The following is a 23,067-nucleotide window of genomic DNA, read 5'->3' as shown; positions in this document are numbered from 1 at the left end:
CATGTGGATTTCAAGTTGTTCCAAGACTATTTGTTGAAAAGACTATTTTTTTCCCAAGTGAATTATCTTGGGACTCTTGTAAAAAATCTGACCAAAAATGCTAGGGTTTATTTCTCAACTATCAATTATATCCTACTGATCTATATGTTTATTCTTATGCCAGTATTACAGTGTCTTGATTACTGGGACTTTCTGGTAAGCTTTGAAATCAGGAAGTGTGAACTGTAGAACTCTATTCTTCTCATTCAAGACTGTTCTGGCTATTTTAGATTAGCCTCCATTGTTGCTAATGAACAATCAGCCTTTGGATGTACTGCTCTATGGTTGGCAACTTTTTTCTTTTGTGGTTTTCAAGATTTTCTCTTTGTCTTAAGCAGTCTGAATATGAAATATCTAGATAAGAAACATTTTTAAAATTTTATTTTTAAAATTCAGTTAGTGTGTTACATTAGTTTCAGGTGTGCAATATAGTGATTCAACAATTCTATACATTACTCAGTGCTCATCATTAAGATTAATCTTAATCCCTTTACCTCTTTCACCCATCCCCAACTTTTCTCTGGCAACCATTAGTTTGTTCTCTAAGAGTCTTTTCCTTTGTTTATTTGTTTTGATTTGTAAATTCCACATATGAGTGAAATCATACGATATTTGTCTTTCTCTAACATTTGGTTGGATCTAGAGGACATGAATCTTTTAAAATATTTTTTTCCTTTCTTGGGAGTCTTTTGAATTTCTTGGATCTGTTTATGTTTTTCATCCAGTCTGGGGATTTTTTCAGTCATTATTTCTTCAAATATTTTTCCTGGCCCCTTTTCTCCCTTTCCCTCTGATATTCCTAACACAATGATGTGCAAGTCCTTAATATTGTTCCACAGATCTCTGAGGCTCTGTTTTTCTTTCTTCAATTTGCTTTCATTCTGTCTTAAAAAAAAATCTCTATTGATTTATCTTGAAAGTTTATTTTTATCTGTCATCTCAAATGTACTGTTGAGCCTATCTAAATAATTTTTCATTTATTATATATTTTTTCAATTCTGGAATTTTCATTTGTTGTTTCATAGTTTCTGTTTCTCTACTGAGATTGCCTATTTATTGATGCACTGTTATATTTTCCTTTAATTCTCTGAACCTATTAATAATAGCTACTTTGAAGTTTTGCTATACTCAACATTTGGACCCACTCAAAATCAGTTTCTATTGACTATTTTTTTCTTCCTGAGTATAGGTTTCACTTTTGTGTTTTTTACACATCCCATAATTTTTGGTTGAANAAAATTTTTTTTTTTTTTTTTTTTTTAATTTGCTTGCTTTTATTATGACATATGTTTTCTCCATGGTGTGCAAATGCTGATATCTCTTCCCAGTTTTTTTTATTCTTATATTTGTGTTTTAGTCTGGCTTTCAAATGGTTACCTTCTATCTACATAGCTTAATGATAAAAAACGATTTCAGTTGATACTGCTCAAATGCCTTTAACCTACAAGGCATCTATCTTCTTCTGATCAATTCATGTGTGTGTGTGGGTGGGGGTGTTATGTCCATAGTTCCTCCCCACCTTATCCATGGTTTTGTTTTCCCTGGTTTCAGTTACCCATGGTCAACTGCAGTCCAGAAGCAGATGATCCTCCTGAGGTATCAGGAGGTCAGTAGTAGTCTTCACACTACGTTACAATGCCCACATCATTCACCTCACTTCATCACATTAGCATTTTATCATTTCACATCACAAGAAAAAGAAAGGTGAGTACAGTACAAAAAATATTTTGAGAAAGAGACCACATAAATAAATAAAAAATATTTATTATATTATATTATTATAATCGTTCTATTTATTATTGTTGTTAATCTCTTGTTGTGCCTAATTTAGAAATCAAGGTATGTATGTATAGGTATGTATGTATAAGAAAACAGTATATATATGGTTCAGCACTATCTGCAGTTTCAGGCATCCACTGGGGTTACTGGAAGTATCTCTGATGGATAAGGAGGGACTACTGAATTAATGTCAAAACCAGTTCTCTTTTACACTTCCACTCTTTACTGGGTTCTCTAGGGTCTTCCCTGCACAAGTGTAGTTTCTCATTCAGCCAAGGATATATGGAGAATTTATCTCAGCTCTTCCATGACACTTTAATTTCCAAAGCCTACCTATTAAGTTACTAATTGGTCTGTGACTTGCCTCAACCAGGACAGCAATCTTGGGCCGGCAAAATTATTGATTTTCCCCATCTGTTTGCTTCTAGGTTTGTTGCTGTTAGCTGACAAAAGCCTCAAATTTTCACCCCCTGCCCCAAATCAAGTCCACTCTTAAACAGAAAATCTACTACTTCCAGGGGCATCCTCCCTCTAGCAAAAACTAGTTTTTGCCATTCAAACTAGCAGAGAGGAGGGAGAAAGAACAGGAACAGCCTTGGGTGAAGGCACCACAAACTCCTGTTGTTCTTATCCAAAGTTCTAGCAGTTTTTCAAGAATATACACTTTCCTCTGTTTTTCTGTCTTCGATATCCAGAACTGTGAAAGGTGGTTTTTTGAGCATTTTGTCCAGTTTTATACTTGCTTTCATAAAGATGATCTGCAATTTCTTCATGCCACCAAACCCAGAAATTGTCCAGATAAGGCTATATACTTAAAAATGTGTGCACATACCCACAAATCTATAGTTAATATAACTGTTTCACAGGTGGGGATTAACAGTCTGAGCATTAAGATATTGGTGAAATTAAGGGACTTTAATATAACACTAGATTAGTAACTGAACTAGAAACAATTTGTATTTAATAACTTAATGTCATGGGTATGTCACATTATGATAACATGGCTCATATCAGACTATGCTGAATGAAAAAAGCAGATTAAAAACCATCCAGTATGATCTTAATATTTTAAAATTTATGCACAAATATATGTATATATATGCATGACACGTGACAAAAAACTGAAATAACATGCTTATTCAATAGCTCTAAATCTTTTAAAATTTTAAGAGATTAAAATCATTTAAAATATTAAGAGTATTATAATTTAAATAGTAGAAAGGATTACAAGTAGTATTTTTCCTTTGTATTTAAAAAAATTGGCAAATTCTCTATACATTATGCTTTAGTAATACTAAAAGCAGACTAAATATTTTTAGAGAGAAAAAGGCTATATGAATCACCAACTTAATCAGGCCCAAGTCACATGCTGAAATTAAAGCTATTTCACAACTTTCAAACAGGAAAATTAATTTATATGGATATCTTAATGTATTATTTTAGAATATATAACCTCTATCGTTAGCACAGTTAACACCTATAGAAAAAAATTATTACCATTTTGTTTCTCTGGGTATAAAAGCAGGTTTTGATCAATATTGTCAAAGTATGTACATAACCAACTAAGGTGGCTCCTTTAAGTGGCAACACTCATTTATATATGCAATTTCTGGCATATTCATTTAAAAATGAATTCTACCAGTACATGGCAATACCTTATATTCAGGTACTATTCAACCAACTTCTGATGTGTATCATCATTATAAAATTACATTTTTGTCATCTTAAATTTTATTTCTATAATCAATTTCATTCGTTGAAGGACTTACCTTTGCTGCATGGTATGTACTAGCTTCAAGTAAATCTTCTTTTTTAGCTTCTTTGGCAAGCAGGTTGAATCGACTTAACATTGCAGCCTTACAAAGCCGACTTGCCATTGACACACCACTTTTAAATGGGGAACTAAAGTAGAAAGGAATGAAACACTCATCATTATCCAAGGATATATGTTGACAATTGTAGGGACTAAAATCAACACAGAATCTACAAATTTTCTCAATTATGTACAATGCAACTACTGAAATATTTCTACATAAAAATCATTCTGAATATTTAATAACTTTCTGAAGCTTATTTATTAAATTACAGTTTAAGTTACTATAGTGTTGGATTATAAATTAAAGAAGATGGACAGTGGAGTATTTTATTGTTTGAAGCAAAATTAATCTATTTTGATATAAATGAAAACAATGGTTGTACCAGAATTGACTGGAAAAAAGCACAGAAGTATTTTCTGGAACTGATGAAAGTGTCCTGCACTTTGACTGGGATGATCATTACACAGGTATGAGATATATATATATATATATGCACATATATCAAAAACCATGAAACTCTACAGTGCATTTCACTGTATGTAAATTTAACTCACTTAAAATGTAAAATATCTACACCCCTCCTCATGATCTTCCATTTATGTATATGTGCATGCAAATATATATTTTTAGTTTCTAATAAAATTGGGTCCATAGACCATGAAAGTTTTTGCTACTATAACTCTCTCTTCATTATATCTTCTCACATTAGCTGTTCTTACGATTACAAAATCTGTCCAAATCCTTCATTCTTCCCTGTGTTCATGCTGTTTATAATGTGACTTTTCAAATTCTCCTCTCAATAACTGGTTAATTTCCCCTCCCCTTGAATTTGGTCTAGCTCTGTGACTTATTTCGGTGAATAGATGATGTGTCAGTTCTTAGCCTGGGCCCCATAGGTTTGTGTTCTCATTCTCTAGAGAATCCTCTGCCAAATAAGCCAGTTGAGACTAATCTACAAGAGGGTGAGATAACACATGGACCAGAGTTTCAACATCCCTCCAAGATCAGCAAAGTTGACTTTCAATTGACCTAGAGCTAACTCCAGACAAATGAGGGAGCCTAAACAAATATAGCTCAGGAGACCTAAAAACTTGTGACCAGTAATAAATGGGTTATTTTAAGCCACTAAGTTTTGAGGTAGTTTATATACAGCAATAGTTAATATATGCTCTGGTGCATGAAATCTACTGTGTGATCTCTTTATTAATATTTTCACTAAGATAACCTTTTGTTGTAACTTTCTCAATGATTCTCTTCAGCTTTTCAGGTATAAAATGATACCATATGCAAAGAATGGTAATTTTACATCCTTCTTTCAAATATTTTATAACTTCTCATTTCTTTCTCTTGTCCAAATGCTTTAAGTAAAACATTAAATAGCAATAACAGCAAGGAATAATGTCTTGTTCTGGATGTTAGTGGAAATGCTTCTGAGATTTCATCATCAATCATGATGATACTTACAATAAAGACACATTTTATCTTTAACAAAAATATCAAAATATTCCTTTTTTATTATCTTTATCTAGAATAGCTTAAAAGCTGTATTATATGCCTTCTTAGAATTTACAGAGAGGAATGTGTGGGGTATTTCCCTAGAGCAATTAATAGGACAAATTAATGAGAATTTCTAATCTGGCATTGTTTCTGTTATATATGTCACTACTATCCTCAAATTCCTAGAAAAAATACCAATTGGTATTGCTGTATGAAATATATATTTTTAATATACTGCTACATTCTGCTTCCTAGTATTTTACATATCACTTTTGCTCAGATATAAAAAGAAAGTTCAGCCTGTAACTTTTGTGAGGGGAGGATAGCAATCTTCTATCAGATTTAAGTATCAGTGATATATCTGCTTCATAAAAGGATTTTGATGTTTTCTATCTTTTTAGATAGCAGTGGAAATTTCTATTATTTAAAGGTTTAAAATATTACTCTGAACCACCTCAGAATGGTGCCTTCTTTAAGGACAGTTAGGGCATCTTCTTGATAATTTTTATTATAAAAATAGTGTTTAGATTTTTCCCTCTTCTGTACCAGTTATAAAAATAACTTTTTCCTAGAAGTGTATGCATTTAGCAAGGTTTTCAAATATATTTACATTGTTGACCAAAGACGTTTGTTACGATTCTTATAATTCTATTTTTGCTAATTGCTCCCTTTTTGTTAAATGAGATTAACTAATGACATTTAACAGAATCAGCTTTTTATGATTAATTATAACTTTTTTGTTCTCTAGCTCTTTAATTTACATTCCTAGTTGTACTGATTTCCTCATTCTGTTTAACTGATTTCCATTATTTGCTGATATAAGCATTTAAAATACTAGCTTTTCCATTCACCTTTGCTTTAGCCATATATCCTACAAGTTCTTAAATGAAATGCTTTCAATATCTTTGTTTCCTAAATATTCTGGAGTTTCATTTTATATTTTCTCTTTGAGCCAAAATTTAACAGTATTTTTCCCAGTAAATTTCTAGTATTCTGATTTTGGTATTTACAGATTTACTGTTATCACAAATACTATCTACCATTGGTTCTTTTAGAACTTGAGATTTTCTTTGTGGCCTAACATAGGATAAATTTTTTTCAATATTCTACAAGTTCTTGAAAAGTAGGTATATTTTATATTTTTATGGTGCAAAGTTTTCTAAGTGAATCTAACTTTTTGTTATTAAAAACCACTATATCCTTGCTTATTGTCTATTTGTTAATAGTTTTTTTTTTTTGTTTTTTTTTTTGGAAAGCTGCTGGTTTATTTGGGGACCGTGGCCGCCCAGTAGGTGAGAATTAACTGTCTCAACTAGTGGTGGATGTTAATTTTCCTCCTCTTCCTTAACTTCTGCTTTATGAATGTTGATACTATGTTACTTATTGCAGAGATATCCATTAATTGTTTTGTCTTCTTTGTAAATTATACTTTTCAATGATAAAGTATCTTTTGCCTTACATAATGCTTTGCAGCTGAACTACACCTTGCCTAATATTTAGATCACAACTGCTCCCTTTATTTGTAATCACTTGGCAAGGATTTAGCTATAATAAAAGAATTTAGCTCCATTTTAGATTTATTAATTTCAGTCGTTATGCCATTTTATGTTTTCAGTAAAAGATTTTTAAAGGTCTTTTATCGAAAATTTGTTTTGTTTGTATGTGTATAGTTTGTTCATAATTAACAGTGATATCACTTTTTGATGATGCAAAGCATTAGTTTAATTCACATTGGTTGAAGTAATCAACAGTATGCTTGACTGAGTGCATACCAAGAAATATTTGTATGTGGTCTTAAATTAAATCTATCTTTCACTAAGAAAGCAAGTTCAGGCATTAAAACTTTTAACATTATCCATTACTTCATTATAAATGTATGGTCACATGAAAAAAGGGGCTTTAGCTTTACTTGATCATCAATGGCAAGGGATGTTACAAAGAAATGTCTAAAGGCATAGTGTATTATGGTTACTGATAAGGGCTTTGGAAATAAAATGTCTGGATCAGAATCCCAGCTGTGTCACTTACTATTTGGATGACTTTAAACAAGATATTTAAATTCTAGCTTGAATAGAGTTCATCTGTTAAGACAGCAGCAATACCACCTCATATACAGGGTCATTATAAGAAGGTAGTATAACACAAGTATGTTAGTTCTCACATTTAAGTGTTAAGTAAATGATATTTCAAAACACATGTCAAAAATACAGATTCTTGAACATTAGATCCAGAAATTCAGATTCAGTAAGAGAAAATGAATTTTTAATACAAACACATTATATGATTCTAGTGCTAATTAAAATCATGAAATGAGGGGCACCTTGGTGGCTCTGTCGGGTTAAGTGTCCAACTTCAGCTCAGGTCATGATCTCCCAGTTCGTGAGTTCGAGCCCCACATCAGGTTCTGTGCCAACAGCTCAGAGCCTGGAGCCTGCTTTGGATTCTGTGTCTCCTTTGCTGTCTGCTACTCACTTGCTCACGCTCTCTCTCTGTCTCTCAAAAATGAGTAAATGTTAAAAGAAAAATTTTTAACTTTTTAAAAAATATTTTATTTTTGAGAGACAGAGATAGAGACAGCGTGAGCAGGGGAGGATCAGAAAGAGAGGGAGACACAGAATCTGAAGCAGGCTCCAGGCCCTGAGCTAGCTGTCAGCACAGAGCCCGACGCGGGGCTCGAACCCACGAACCATGAGATCATGACCTGAGCCAAAGTCGGATGCTTAAACGACTGAGCCACCCAAGGGCCCCAGAAGAATTTTTTTTAAGTATTTAAAATCATGAAATGAAACTTAGAAAAATACAGGTCCTGGAGACTGATTTTGAATGCTGGCTCCATGGAAGTTACTATGCAACTTCAGTAAGTATATAGAATTTCTCCAGGTCTGTGTTCTCATTAGAAAAAAAAAAATTTTTCTTAAATTAGTATAATGACTGTAAAATAGTCACACTCAATGATAACTATTATGCAGAATTTTTTAAAAAATTACCTAAGAAGATTAAAATAATTTAAAAAACTGTATTAAAATACATTATTTTGCTTAGCACGTGTTTTTTTTTGGGGGGGGGTTTGTTTTTATTATAGCATAGACAGAGGAAGATTTACTGTGAAGCTTAACTTCTGGGCCCCTTACAGCTGTTCTAAATACAGCTGACCCCTGAACAACACAGGTTTAGACTGTATAGTTTTTCTTTTTATGTACAGATTTATGTACAGATTTTCTTTTCTGATAAATACAGTATTTTATCTTAAAGTTTTTTATTTTCAGTTTTATTTAAATTTCATTTAGTTAATACAGTGTAATGCTAGTTTTCAGGTATACAATTTAGTGATTCATCACTTACATACAACACCTGGTACTCATCACAAGTACCCTGTTTAATATGCAGTTTTAAAAGAAATTAAAAATGCTAACCTTTCAGTGATTTTTCCACTTAGGCCATCCACAATCTCCAGAGAAATGTCCCCCTGTGCCCAATTCAGACTCATGGATTTATATTCCAAGTTTGTTTGAAGTGGATATGCAGAAGGTATTAAACTAACATGAGGTCTGTTGACCAAGTAAAACATTGGAAGTTTTGAAGTGAGTGCATCATCAACACGTTGCTTTATAGCAATTTCTAAACCTCTAGTATCGCTGCAATTCCCATTACCTAGAAAGTAAAAACAGAACACTCAGAAGAACTTCAGTATCAAGACTATACCAAAAAAATAAAATTGGAAGAAGTCTAAAGTCTATTTATCTTTTATCTTGCAACTTTTCCTTTCCTACTTCTCTCTTAGCACCTGTTTCTATATTTGTTTCTAGAATTAGGAATAAGGTATCAAGGTCATGATTTCTATTCAAAAAAAGAATCTACAGAAAATAACAAATTTGAAATTCCAGTGAATAGAAGTGAAGATCCAGAGCTGACTCAGAAAAAAACAAAAAAACAAAAACAAAAAACCAAAGAAGCAAGCAAACCAACCAAACAACCCAGTACTTTATACAGGGTTCTGTCAAAGAGAATTAACTCCTCTTGTCTTGATTTCTCAGGTAACAGCATGAAACCAGCACCTAATACAGGAGATAAATGTGGTTGAGAAATATTTGGTGAGAGTTAAGTTACTTTTCCATATCTAAGGACCATAAATTACAACTATTCTAGTACTGTAATATTCCAGTTTCACAACACAAAGTAATATAAAGAATGACCATTTCTGGTTAAAATTTTGACTAATATCAAAACCTCTCAGTTCTCAGTTAAAATAGCTGTTGAAAGAGAGATCAAAAAGATACAACGTCATTAGTAAGGTATAAAATAATGGGCTGCAAACTTAAAACATAAGTTAAACAAGTCATTCCTATTTAAAAATTAAGATTCTAAAGTAGATCTCTTTTCTCCTTAGAAGGTCAGAGGTTCTCAGAAGAGAAATTTTATAAACCACTAGATATTATTTCAGAAAAAAAGTTTTGCTTTCATATCACTGGAATTGTTGAGATGGATGGCTACTGGTCTTACACTCATTATGACTATCTGGAAACTAGACAATGATGTAGAGAACAGGAGTTGCTTTTGTCACCCTTTTTCTAAGCACTCCTTTCTGTGTGTGTGTGTGTGTGTGTGTGTGTGTGTGTGTGTGTGTGTGTGTGTATTTTAATTCCAGTAGAGTTAACATACAGTGTTAAATTAGTTACAGTATTGAATATGGTGATTCAACAATTCTATATATTACTTGGCACTCATCAAGATGTGTAGTCTTAAAATCCCCATCACCTATTTCACTCACACTCTCCTCAATGTACCTCAGCTCTGGTAACCACCAGTCTATTCTCTATAGTCAGGAGTCTGTTTTCTGGTTTGTTTCCTCCCCCCCCCCCAACACTTGTTTGTTTCTTAAATTCCACAGGAGTGAAATCATATGATACTTGTCTTTCTCTGACTTATTTTGCTTAGCCTATACCTTCTAGATCCAACTACATTGCTGCAAATGGCAAGATTTCATTCCTTTTTATGGCTGAATAATATTCCAATGTATGTATATACCACATCTTCTTTATTCATCTATTGATAGACACTAAGCACTCCTTTGAATATTCCAAATTAAGAAATATTGACAAATGAACTCTAGGGTAAAGATAAGTTCAGGCACACACACACAAAAAGATATGCTTGGATACAAAATGTTGGTAAGAAGGAAGGTCTGTGGTCTGTGGAATAGTCACTGTTATCTGTAATGAACAGAAGACTTGGATTCAAAAGGATTTCTAGCCTCCAGAACTATGTTTGTTGCTTTAAGACACCCAATCTGTGGAATTTTTTTGTAGTAGTAGTAGTAGTCCAAACAGACTAAAACATAACAAAATGAGATAATGACACTATTTGTGTGCAAGATACCAAGAGACATTTTGGGGGAAAAAACCCCCAAAAATCCAACAACCCTGCAAGTCAAATTCCATGTAAGATTTATTAGATACCGAATTTTTCAACTATATGTTTTAATAGAGTGGTATAAAAGCAGTAATTTAATACAAATAATCAAGTATTAATACTAGAAATTTTACTCTTCAGCCTTATATATGTATGCTTTAACTATTAACTAAAACTAAGGTGTGGTTTTGGCTAGATCTTGAGACTAAATCTTGCTCCTGGAAAGATATGGCTCTAAAATTATGTCATATTATAGGGAAAGTTTGATTTATTTAAAATCATCTAGGGGCGCCTGGGTGGCTTAGTCGGTTAAGCGTCCAACTTTCGCTTAGGTCATGATCTCACGGTTCGTGGGTTCGAGCCCCGCGTCGGGCTCTGTGCTGACTGCCAGCTCAGAGCCTGGAGCCTGTTTCGGTCTGTGACTCCCTCTCTCTCTGACCCTCCCCTGCTCACGCTGTCTCTCTCTCTCTCTCCTAGAAATAAATAAAACATTTAAAAAAAATCATCTAAAATAACAACATAAAACTCAAGGCTAAGTCAAAAATTAAATCTAATCAAAGACTGAAGCAGACCTGACTTGACAGCTTTTTATACAGAAAAGAATTCTCAGGATCTTATAATATATATACCATAAGGGTAATATAAGTCAACAGAAATGGTTCCTGAAATAGCTAATAAAAACTGAAGCTGCATGAATAAAAATAAAGTATCTAAATCAAACATTAGAGAACTATGGACTGGTCCTACCACATCTGAAACATCAGAATTAGTCTGAAGCATTACATTTTAACACCATCACCCATATACCACAGAACATCTGGAGAAAACAAATTATGTTCCTGTTAAATACAAATGTGTGGATAAGAGAAGACACATGCAAGAAGCATCCTGTGTGTGTATTCTTAAGGCTCACTCTGTATCTACACAATGGCAACCCTGAGAGTAACACAAAAGGGCACAGCACCTAGCACAGAGTAGGTGGCTCAATAAATAATTGAAGAAAACAGAATGTAAAAGATTAGATTACCAGAGAGCAATTATCAATTCTAGATGCACCTTAGAATCACTAGGGATTAGAATATTCGTACCAATGCCATTCCCATATTATTTTAAAAGCTTCCCAGATAAGCATAAAACGTAACAAGGTAAAGAATAAAATAATTTATTTTTCAAGTGTTCCAGGTAGAATTTGTTTCAAGTAGAAAAATAAAAGCACTTTCAAAAATAAAACATGCTGACTTAAGCCATTTATTTATGAAACATTTACATTTGTGCTAGGGAGCACAAACCAGTCCAAGATGAGTGTGGCATAGCATCTGCCTTCAAGACTGTCAAGTTCAAGAGACATAGCAGTGAAATTCCAGTCACTGGCTATGCTCAGACAAAGCTGTGAGAGCTCAATTTAATACAAAAAGCAGCAGCCATGAGAAGTTACAAGACTGGGTTTGAGTCTTGCCTCTGTCATTAGGCAAACTGAATGATTTTGGGGAAGTATTTTATTAACACTGTGAACCTCCTATTACTGATTGTAAAAAAAAAAAAAAAGAAAAGAAAAAAGAAAAGAATAACAGAATGTCTAAGGTTATGGAATGTTTAAATCTATGCTTAAAACAGATTCACTAGGAGAGAATCAGCAATTAGTATTCCTTATAATCCAACTGTACAATTCAAATCAGCATATGAAAAGAACTCCTGGATGGAAATACCTCTGGACAAACACTCTTGAAATATTTAGACAGATGACCTTACCTTAACAGAATACTAAATTTGCAAAATGTATCTTAAAAACCTTGAAAATATAAATCCAGCTGTTTTTAGGTACCTAAGCAATGTGAAATTTCTTCCATATTACTCTGAATTACTTTCTATTCAATTAATAGTAAATGTCTTTTTAAATGCAAGCCTAAGACTTTTTCCTAAAAAAGGAAAAGAATAGTACCATAAAATGATAAATATCTGAGAATATCTACAACATAAAATTCGATTCTGTAAACTTTTAAAAATGTTAAATAAATCTTAAAATATAATACTCTCCCCACTGGTAACTGTTCTAGTATATTAGGTTTTAAAGAATCAAAATAAAGAACTGTAAAAGATTTCAGAGCTTATTAAAAGAGAATGGGATGAGGTCACTATCCTCAAAGAACTAGATTTAATTAAAGGGAAGTAAATTTCAATTCTAAATATGGAAAATTTTGTTTTTAAAACAATTGGTGGGGCGCCTGGGTGGCTTGGTCGGTTAANATAAAAAAAAAAAAAAAAAAAAAAAAACAATTGGAGTTTTTCAATTCATAGAATAGACTGGCTTTTAATCCCATGCTCCACATTACTAGATGCTTTTAAACTAAGGTCAGATAATCCTCTATCAGGAATGGCATAAAGAGTGTTTACATATCGAGAAGCTATACTAGCGTAACTAATAAAGTCCAGTGAACTCTGAAGATTGTTTTAGCTCTCCAAATCATATTCTTTTAGTGTACAGATACTTTAAATGAGTATTTCTCAAAGAGCCATTCACATCAGCTGTATAAGAATCACCCAGTGTTGCTCTTTTAAAATATACATTGCTCTGCTTCAAAACTCCCTACCCCCTTCCCCAGATACAAAACAGAGATAAGAAGTCCAAATATGTGCAATATGTGCATTTTTTTAAGGAACTTAAACCCATTAAATCATTTAGATTATGCCAGACAGAACATCAGTTAGCTTTAGATGTGTCCCACAAAGATGCCAAGGAAAGAGAGCAGAAACAATTTTACAAAGTCTTATATAGTGTTTTTATTGTTACTTGGTGTTCCCCATTGCTAGGTGCAAGATGAACTCAAAATTACAAGATTTAATTTTTTTAATGTTTTATTATTTCTGAGAGAGAGAGACAGTGTGAGCAGGGGAGGGTCAGAGAGAGAGGGAGATACAGAATCCAAAACAGGCTCCAGGCTCTGAGCTAGGTGTCAGCACAGAGCCCGACATGGAGCTCGAACCCACAAACCATGAGATCACGACCTCAGCCGAAGTTGGATGCTTAACAGACTGAACTACCTAGGCGCCCCTACAAGATTTCATTGTTAAGCTTCTATCCCAAACCACTAGCTAAATTCTAAATAATTTTACAAGAACCTATATCCATCCTTTTGAGAAACTATAGTACTGAATTATGTCATATAAATGACATATTTTGAAATACTTTCTTCATCAAAGTCAAAGAAAGCTGTTGATTCTAGAGAAAACATAGATAATTTCCAGATACTTAATAGACATTCAAAAAAAAAAAAAAAAAGAGCCTTTCTTAAAGGACATTGAGAAAAGGTTTTAAGTGTCTGAGAGAGTATCTGACCTGACTAAAAGAAAACATTGCAAAGAACCTTGGTAACCAAATTAAATCTAAGAAATGTATCATCTACAAGAATATGTACTTGGAAAAAGTAGATTTAGAAGCAAGCACTTTTGAGTGTCAGAATAGCAGTCACTGTCATATATTACCATGGGGAATACGATTTGGAGGGTAGCTTAGTAATATATTTCAAAACTGTAAACACATACTTCCTTGTGTGCAATTCTACTTCTAGGAATTCATCTTAGTAATACACTTTTACGTTATGTGAATAACAAATATAAAAAGGCCATTCACTGTAGCATTTTGGCAGTGGCAAAAAAAAAATACACTAGAAACAATCTAAAATTATGGCAAAAAAAAAAAACCCTAGAAACAATCTAAAATTACCACAACCTACAACTGGTTAAATAAATTATGATACATTTATACAAAGAAATACCAGACAGTGAGCCACGAATAATAATGAGGAAATTCTTTACACACTCAACATGGAAAAATTTTTCAAGATATATTATTAAATGAAAAAGATGCAAACAATATGAGCTGTATTGTCTACTGACATAAAATACAGGGGGAAAAAAGGAAAGGAAAGAATCTATGCATTTACAAGCATAAACTATCTTTGGAAAGAAAAACAAAAAACTAGTAACAATGAATGTCACTGAAAACCCTTCTGAATCTTTTGAATTGTGAATTAAATAATGTATTTCCTATACAAAGAAAATAAGCTTTATATTAGAAAATAAATAATAATAACCATTTTCCTTTTTACAATTTATTGAAGTCAAACAAAAATAGGAAGAAAATACAGAATCTTATATTTTTTGGAATTGAGAAAGTTTTACATATAAGAGAAATTCCTAAGAAATGGGTATAAAATATCTGAACAAAAAAAAAATCAAGAAAAAATAACAGAAATAGCATCACCTAAAAACAAAAATTTAGAGGCGCCTGGGTGGCTCAGTCAGTTAAGTGTCCGACCTTGGCTCAGGTCATGATCTCATGGTTCATGGGTTCGAGCCCCGCGTTGGGCTCTGTGCTGACAGCTAGCTCAGGGCCTGGAGCCTATTTCAGATTCTGTGTCTCCCTCTCTCTCCGACCCTCCCCTGCTCATGCTGTCTCTCTCTCTCAGAAATAAATAAATAAATAAATAAACCATAAAAAATTAAAAAACAAACAAAAAAACAAAAATTGTACCAGTGCGAGGATCTAAAGCTTGTACATACAACTGTTATTAAAAATTAATGGTAAGGACAGAACCAAGTAACAGAGTTTAAAGTGTTTTACAAGGGAATTAAAGTTTTGAACACCTAGGGCTTTATGAGAACTATAAAAATGAGCCTCAAAAACTTTATTGAGATAATGCCTGAAATAAACATTCAAATATAAATACAGCATTCTGTAATATGTCCCACTGAAGAAAGCAGCAAATTACTAATTCACATTATTTATCTTGTGCTCTAGCTACTTCCTACTCATTTGACCAACTTAAAGGATCTAGATCATAATCAAATGTATGAAAAAGGTAGGAAAAAAACAAAACGGGCACTCAACATTTTTCTTATTTCACGAATAACTAAATACAAGCTTTTTGATTTGAGAAGTTCAAGGAAATACCGTTTTCCAAAAGAAAAGAAAAAAATTAAATATTGTACAAATAAAAGTATAAGTTCAAGGTATAATATATCTAAGGTATAATATATCTAAGTGGCTAATTTAAAATATTAACTCTTCTCTTTCTGATAAGAAGTCAGAAGTCTTATTACACTAAGTACGATTATAAGCTACCATGAAATGAAAATCTTAACAGAACAGTGAATGTATTTTTTTTACCTTAAATAAAGCTCATGTGTGCAAAACCTGGTTTTACACTGATTAATAAAATATATTTACTTAGTAAATATAATAAGTATATCAGGAGGTATTAAAATTCCACTCACCAACAAGTATACTGCTGATATAAACTGGCTGTATAAAGTGACTCAGCAATGCTCCCTGTACACCAAGCACTCCCCATCTCATCAATTTGTCACTTGAAGACATACTGCTTACTCTATTAACAACATCTGTAGGACAGTAGACAGTCAGATAAATTTTGCCTTCAACAGCCACATGGAGACTCAGCTCTTCATTGGCTTCAAATGCAGATATAGAATGTGGATTAAGACGCCTAGAAAAAGAAAAGTTTTATCCCATTAAAAAAAACAGTAGAATATTACTCAGCCATAAAGAACAAAATCTTGCCCTCTGCATCAACACAGATGGAGCTAGAGAGTATTATGCTAAGTGAAAGTCAGTCAGTTAGAGAAAGACAAATACCATGATTTTACTCATACGTGGAATTTAAGCTCAATTAATGTGTTAACAAAACTAGTGAGCAAAGGGGGAAAAAAGGAGGGGAGCAAACAAAGAAACAGAATCTTAACTATAGAGAATGATGGTTAACATAGGGCAGGTGGATGGGGGGGATGCATTAAATAGGTGATATGGATTAAGAAGTGCACTTGCAATTAATACTGTGTGCTGTATGGAAGTTTTGAATCACTCTACTGTACACCAGAAACTAATACTACACTGGAATTTAAATAAAAACTTAAGAAAAAATTTTTTAAGTTGACAAAGTAAAATCTTTATGTACTTAAGAGCTGGGTTGGGGGATGCCTTTGTGGCTCAGTTGGTTGAGCATCTGATTTTGGCTTGGGTCATAATCTCCATGAGTTCAAGCCCCTCATAGGACTCTGTGCTAACAGTTCAAAGCCTGGAGCCTACTTTGGATTCTGTGTCTCCTTCTCTCTCTGCCTCTCCCCCACTAGTGCTCTGTCTTTCTCTCTCTCAAAAATAAACAAACATTAAAATAAAATAAAAGAACTGGGGGTGTCTGGGTGGCTCAGTCAGTTAAGCATCTGACTTGATTTTGGCTCACGTCATGATCTCACAGTTAGTTCAAGCTCACATGTGGCTCTGTGCTGACATCATGGGGCCTGCTAGGGATTCTGTCTCCCTCTCTCTCTCTCTCTGTCCCTCCCCTGCTCGCACATACACATCTCTCTCAAAATAATAAACAATGAAAATAAAGAATTGTTTTCAAATATGTCTAACTTGCCAGTGTTCATTTAATTTCACAATAGGATAGATACAAAACTTAAGCAAGGTAGGAATAGAGTGACATGGTTTTACAAGACGAATAACAAACAGAAATTAACCATATTTTGAGTTTCTGGCAAAGATAAATTGTTTTTATTGTCTTTCTTTGTGTCCCTTAAAATCAAACAAACCCCTAATTTTTGTTCCTACCACAGTTCCTAAGTTATTTTCTTTCCCTGTATGAATATTTTTTTAAAACTACAAAATAAGAGAATGAAGAAAAAAGCAGCCTGACAATCTGTGTTCAAGATTCTCTTCCACTAAAATAGGTTAAAAAAAAAGTAAAATAATTTTTCTTGAATTTTTTCTCCAGGAATACTCCTTGTCCTTGTTTTCAAAGGAGTAACTGGAAGAATTTTTAACAAAACATTAACCATTATTATCTCTGTATGGTCAGACTTGAAGTGAATTTTGCTTTCTCTTTTGTGCTTGTCTGTACTGTTTACATTTCTGATGCTATCCATTCATCAAGATAATGAAGTTTTGGCCACAGATTGACCAGAAAAGCAAAGTGCATTTCTTGATTCTTATTAGTATGTGAAGAGTGCATATACATGCTTTCTTAATGTTTACGAAGTCTTCAAACTTGAAAGAAGGAAATTTTCAACAGCATAGAAAGTGGTAGATGAGATTAAGTGGAGGGGAGGGAGAAAGAATTTGTGGACTCCAGTAGGCCACAAGTAACATCTCAAGGCAGAGGGAGAATATGGATAGATATGAAGTTACTTGTTCTATTGCTGTAAGTACTCAGAATATATGATATTACCATCCTCACTGCTTTGAAAAATAACTTCCATAATACTTACAACTGTGACTTAATCTGGGCTGACCCTTTAGGCAACTGGTTCATATAGAGATAAATGTTGACATTCTGTTTGAGAGTGAGTAGATTACAAGCTGGCTCTGTACAAAATATTGATTTTTCCATCATAGCAGGATTTTTGCTGTAGAAGAGTAGAAGTTGTCTATAAAAATACCTAAAATAAAAGGGTTATAACTTTATCAAGTAATAGTATTTAAAAATTATACATCTTAAGTATCATATCCATATGTGTTGTGAGCAATGTCCCTCCCTGTGTGTTGAAAGTTTTATATCTGATAAGAACTCCTAAAATAATTTTAGTCTTATTTAATGAAGAGTTAAATCCTATGAGAACTTCTCAACTGGAGCCCAGTCTGCCACATAACCTGCCTTAAAGCACCGTGCCTTGACTACCACTCCAGTCATTTCACATCTGAATCCTCAACTGTCATATCCTGCAAAATACACACTTCTCTGATTGCTCCCTCTATTCTTAGAAGTTCTGCTCTCAGCCTCTTCCATGAAGTGTCAATATTCTGTCTTGTTTCTATTTCCTCTTCCCTGCCAAAACAGACAAACAACTGTGGTTCCTGTTTCTTAGTGGTTTTAAAGACAAAAACTACAAGAGTATAGGAACAATACAATGAAGACTATAAGTTATAGAAGTGAAACAATCTCCTGAAAAACTGATACCAATCAAATAAAAGGACAAAATTTTGCTTATTAAATAAAAAACATGATTTTAGTCCTTTCTTCAGAAATAATGAAAAATTAAGCACCAGTACATAACACGGCTAAGCATGGGAAGAAATACACATATAATTTTAAAGAAGTCAAATTATTCAATAAGCACCAATGGGGATTAGAGAACAATGAGCTGTATTACTTTCATGAATTTCCCTAAAACTTACCTTTTAAGATTACAGGATTCTTTCCTTATAATTAGAGATATATACTTATATTTTTTAGACTAACTAATGTCTAAATATGTTCTAAAATACTCTAGCAGAGAAAACATCACCAACAAAAAAGGAGGATGCAGAGATTAAATGCAGAATGGTGATAACTTGGGGCACCTGGGTCAGTTAAGCGTCCTTCGGCTCAGGTCATAATCTCATCTCTCATGAGTTTGAGCCCTGTGTGGGACTCTGTGCGGACAGTTCAGAGCCTGGAGCCTGCTTTGGATCCTGTATCTCCCTTTCTCTCTGCTCCTTCCCCACTCATGCTCTGTCTCTCTCAGAAATAAATAGTAAATTTTTTTTTTAATTTAAAAAAAGAATGCTGATAACTGGATATGCTGATCATTGGATATTGGTACGAGAATGCTGATAACTCAATGATGGAATTTAATATCCCATTGTCACTAGTGTTTATGTTTATAAAACATAAGCTTAATGCCTTAACAGAACCAAGATCTGGCAGACACTGGAGAAAGTAACACATTTCTTCCCTTTCATGATTTCAGATGAAGGGACTTCCAAGAAGTAACACTCCTGACTTCTCCCTCGTACCTGCTATTAACTCCTTTTATAAGGAGCAGAATGACTGATGAGTTTGGAAGAAGAAACTAGGCATGCTCACCTCAGCTTTTTTCTTTCTCTTTTTAAAAAAAGTTTATTTATTTATTTTGAGAGACAGAGAGATAGCGTGAGTTGGAAAGGGGCAGGGAGAGAGAGTCCCAAGCAGGCACTGCATTGTTACCACAAAGTCTGACGTGGGGCTCAATCCCATGAACCTTGAGATCATAACCTGAGCCAAAATCAAGACTGGACAATTAACTGACTGAGCCATCCAGGTTCCCCTTCTTTCTCTTTAAAATCTGCCCACCTGTACAAACTTATAGTTATAAAATAAACAAGTCAGGGGGATGAAAAGTATAGCACTAGGAACAGAATCAGTAATATTGTAATAACATTGTACAGTGACAGATGGCAACTGTATTTGTTATGGTGGTGGATGTGGCAAGTGTTGCATACTAACATGCACATGTCAACTATATTTCAATTAACAAAAAAGAATACCTTATCTATGTTCTGCTATATAGTAAACTTTGCACAGACTTCATGAATGGAAACTTCTTGGTTTCTGGCAATGTCTTTGGATACATATGGCTAATTCAGGAGTGAAATATTACCAAGCCTACTTGGTCCATATCTAAAGCTATATACTCTTAATTACTCTGATCAGTAATAAAGATGTTATATTAAAAAAAAGTAGGACTCTTAAAACTGAGCTCATAAGGTCTTGATAATAGAAAGCCACTAAAGTCCACAGATTATAGACACTGCATTTAAACTAACATTTTCAAAAATGACATGGAAATAATCAGATGACTTGGGTAAGTAAAAGACTGCCATATCCATGGCTCAATGATTAGTAAAATTCAATTTGTAAATAAAGACACTTATATGTGGTTACTTTGGGCTGAAAACATTAATATTTGGTAGCATTAAATATATTTGTTACCTTACCTAAGGAGAGACCTTCTTGCTGTAACAACAGCATGAGTGTCATGCAACACTCTTCCATTTGGCTTAATGCACTGGCTGTAATTGTATTCACCTGTCCCTATAGCTACAACTTCATTCTGTCCAGCTGAAAGGAAAAAGTTAACAATAGCAAGTTATTTTGACTTCCATCTTCCCTATGTCCAACCACTACCTTACCATTTTAAAGTTACTAAAATATATTGACCAAAGAGATGGAAAAATTACACAATTTCAAGGAAGAGTTTGAGAGTCTTCTAAGGACTAATATTTTTTAACGTTTTATTTATTTCTGAGAGAGAGCAAGACAGTGGGAGCAGGGGAGGGTCAGAGAGAGAGGGAGACACAGAATCCGAAACAGGCTCCAGGCTCTGAGCTAGCTGTCAGCACAGAGCCCGACCCGGGGCTCAAACCCACAAATCGTGAGATCATGACCTGAGACAAGGTCGGACACTTAACCGACTGAGCCACCCAGGCGCCCCTAAGAACTAATTTTTTAGTAGTTCAATAATTTCAGTTAAAAATGCAGATATTTTATGATAGTCCATCTACAATTCTACCACAATCAACAGAATCATCAGATATCCTTAGTTTGCAAACTTCCATCTATTTCTTCTACATCTAGATTTGTTTGTCTTACTAGAGGTTTCATTGGCCATTCTATTTCTGCCTTAGATTATCTACACATAGTGGCTCTTTTTTTTTCTTTTTTCTTTTTAAAACTACAAATAAAATTACAGTTTCTGTTCTACTAAAACTTCCTTTTTGGAGAAGCAAGTACCTTATGCTTTTTCTAACAGTTTTTTTCCATTTACTTTTTGCAGTTACTTCATTTGAGATTTCCTTGAAACACTATGCTCAGATCACACAATTCTTTTTTCCTTTCACATCCAAACTATGAGGCACTTCTATAGCCTAGTCACAAAGCTCACTGCTCTTTTTTCTCTCAATGTTGTCTTCTGAACATTGTGCTTTTTTTTTAAATCTTCTACCTCTGTGTTGATGATTTAAAAAAATCTCTAGTCTTAGTCTTTCAGACAAATTTCAATCTCACATTTGCAAATACCTAAATGACTTTTCATTAATTCAACAAAAGCAGCTGAAATCCTACCAAGTTCCAGGTGCTAAAGTCGATGGTCGGAATAAAATATTGAGCAAGATATGCTCTCATGAAGCTTCTAATTAGGGGAGACAGAAAAAGACCAAATCAACCACAAACTGTGATATGTGTTTTGAGGAGAAAAAATATGGGGCTAATATAAAGAATAACTACATTCTTATTGTAAGAATAAGTGTGGGGAGGGAAGGGGAGAGGTTACCCTAATCAAACTATTTGCAGAATCCCTATGAAACTGAAATTCAAGTTTCAGTATGAGGAGTGAGCAACATGAGGAGGTAAATGTACTGGCGTTAAAAGAAAGACCAGTATGGCTGCTCCCGTACAGAGCAAGGGAATGGCATAAGATGAGGTTAGAGAAAGAGGCATCATAAACCATGCTAAGGATCTGTAGATTTTACCCAGGAGATATGGTGAGGCTATTGAGGTAAGGGAGTGAAAACCATATTGGTTTACATTTTAAGATCACTCCTTTATATGTAAAATGCTATATTTGGGTCCAAGAAACTAGAGATCATGACTTAAGACTCAAATAATGAAGGGTAGCTGGAGAAGAATAATCAGATCTTAGGTAGAGTTTGGTGATACAATAGAACTTAAGAGAAAAATTTTGGATATTAGGGAAAGCACTTGGATTTTCTGTCTGTCTTATGCCATTTACTGAGATGGAGAAAGCTGGAGGAAGAATAGAATTAGATGAGAAAAATAAAAAGTTCCATTATCATAAGTGTAGCTACTCCAGGAAGGAATGGATGGCTGTGGTTAAAGTGAATTATATGGTGTCAGTGTAAGTTCTGGAATGGTGATGTAAAGTTCTGAGTTATAAACGGCAATACAGTAGTCACGAAGTCAGTTTCTATTGCAACTCTAACTTAACCTGCCATGTTCCAGGGAGATTCTAGTTTGATAATGCAGGAAAAAGAAGGGAATAGCCCAAGGAAGGAATTCATGAGGATGTGTGAGGGAATGGAAGCAAAATTTAAGTGAAGGGATTGGCTATAAGGGATTTCTCCACTCTCACAGTAGAGAATATAAGCATGATTGCAAGGAAGTACACAGAGTTGGTGGAAGAGGATGGAAGGAAGTTTGGATTTGAAAGCTTCTTACAAATAAAAGATTATGAGGCAAGGCCAAAAGCTGAAAGCGAGGATGGAAAAGAAGGTGTGGGGTATTTGACGCCAAAGGAAAGTATGAAATAGTCACTCCAGGGAATGTGTGACCAACCCTACTGGAGACACAGGCTGAATGGGCAGTGAGGGACACCCATTTGATTTTCTAATACATTTTAAGTAGCTATTGACTGTGCAAGTTATTCCAGCGACGGGTACTTAATTTTACTTAGGCTTTCCCCACTCCACAGTCACAATCATATTTCTAAAACCAGATTTATTATTCTCATTCATGCTATTTGCTCAATATTATATCAACTTTAAGATTCCTGTGTACATGGAAACACCATTCCCCTATGTAAACTTGAAATGTGTTTTATTCATCTCATTTCATATCTATCATCTGTCACTCCCATCTTATCACATCAATTTCTAAAAAATATTATTTTCTTTCTCTGTTCATATCTATCTCAACTCTAAAATAAGTAACTCCATCACAATCATCTAATTTATGATTCCCTAATTTAGGCCCAA

The 23,067-nt window shown here is 33.8% G+C and overlaps 1 protein-coding gene across 2 annotated transcripts in view; it reads right to left on the bottom strand.

Moving 5' to 3' along the window:
- ADAD1 (adenosine deaminase domain containing 1) overlaps positions 1-23,067 on the bottom strand; it is an 84,947-nt gene that overhangs the window by 44,392 nt on the left and 17,488 nt on the right. For both annotated transcript variants that reach the window (XM_077770888.1, XM_077770887.1), the window contains exons 7-11: positions 20,293-20,416; positions 17,826-17,996; positions 15,816-16,045; positions 8,546-8,783; positions 3,588-3,720 (exon numbers count right to left, since the gene is read on the bottom strand). In XM_077770888.1, coding sequence (XP_077627014.1) covers positions 3,588-3,720; positions 8,546-8,783; positions 15,816-16,045; positions 17,826-17,996; positions 20,293-20,416 — 896 coding nt within the window. The remainder of the gene's footprint in view (positions 1-3,587; positions 3,721-8,545; positions 8,784-15,815; positions 16,046-17,825; positions 17,997-20,292; positions 20,417-23,067) is intronic.

The sequence above is a fragment of the Crocuta crocuta genome, unplaced genomic scaffold (assembly GCF_008692635.1).
Source record: "Crocuta crocuta isolate KB4526 unplaced genomic scaffold, BGI_CrCroc_1.0 scaffold331, whole genome shotgun sequence".
NCBI classification, from domain to species: Eukaryota; Metazoa; Chordata; class Mammalia; order Carnivora; family Hyaenidae; genus Crocuta; species Crocuta crocuta.
Note: the sequence above shows the minus strand (reverse complement) of the source record. Positions and strands in the feature narration are given on the sequence as shown.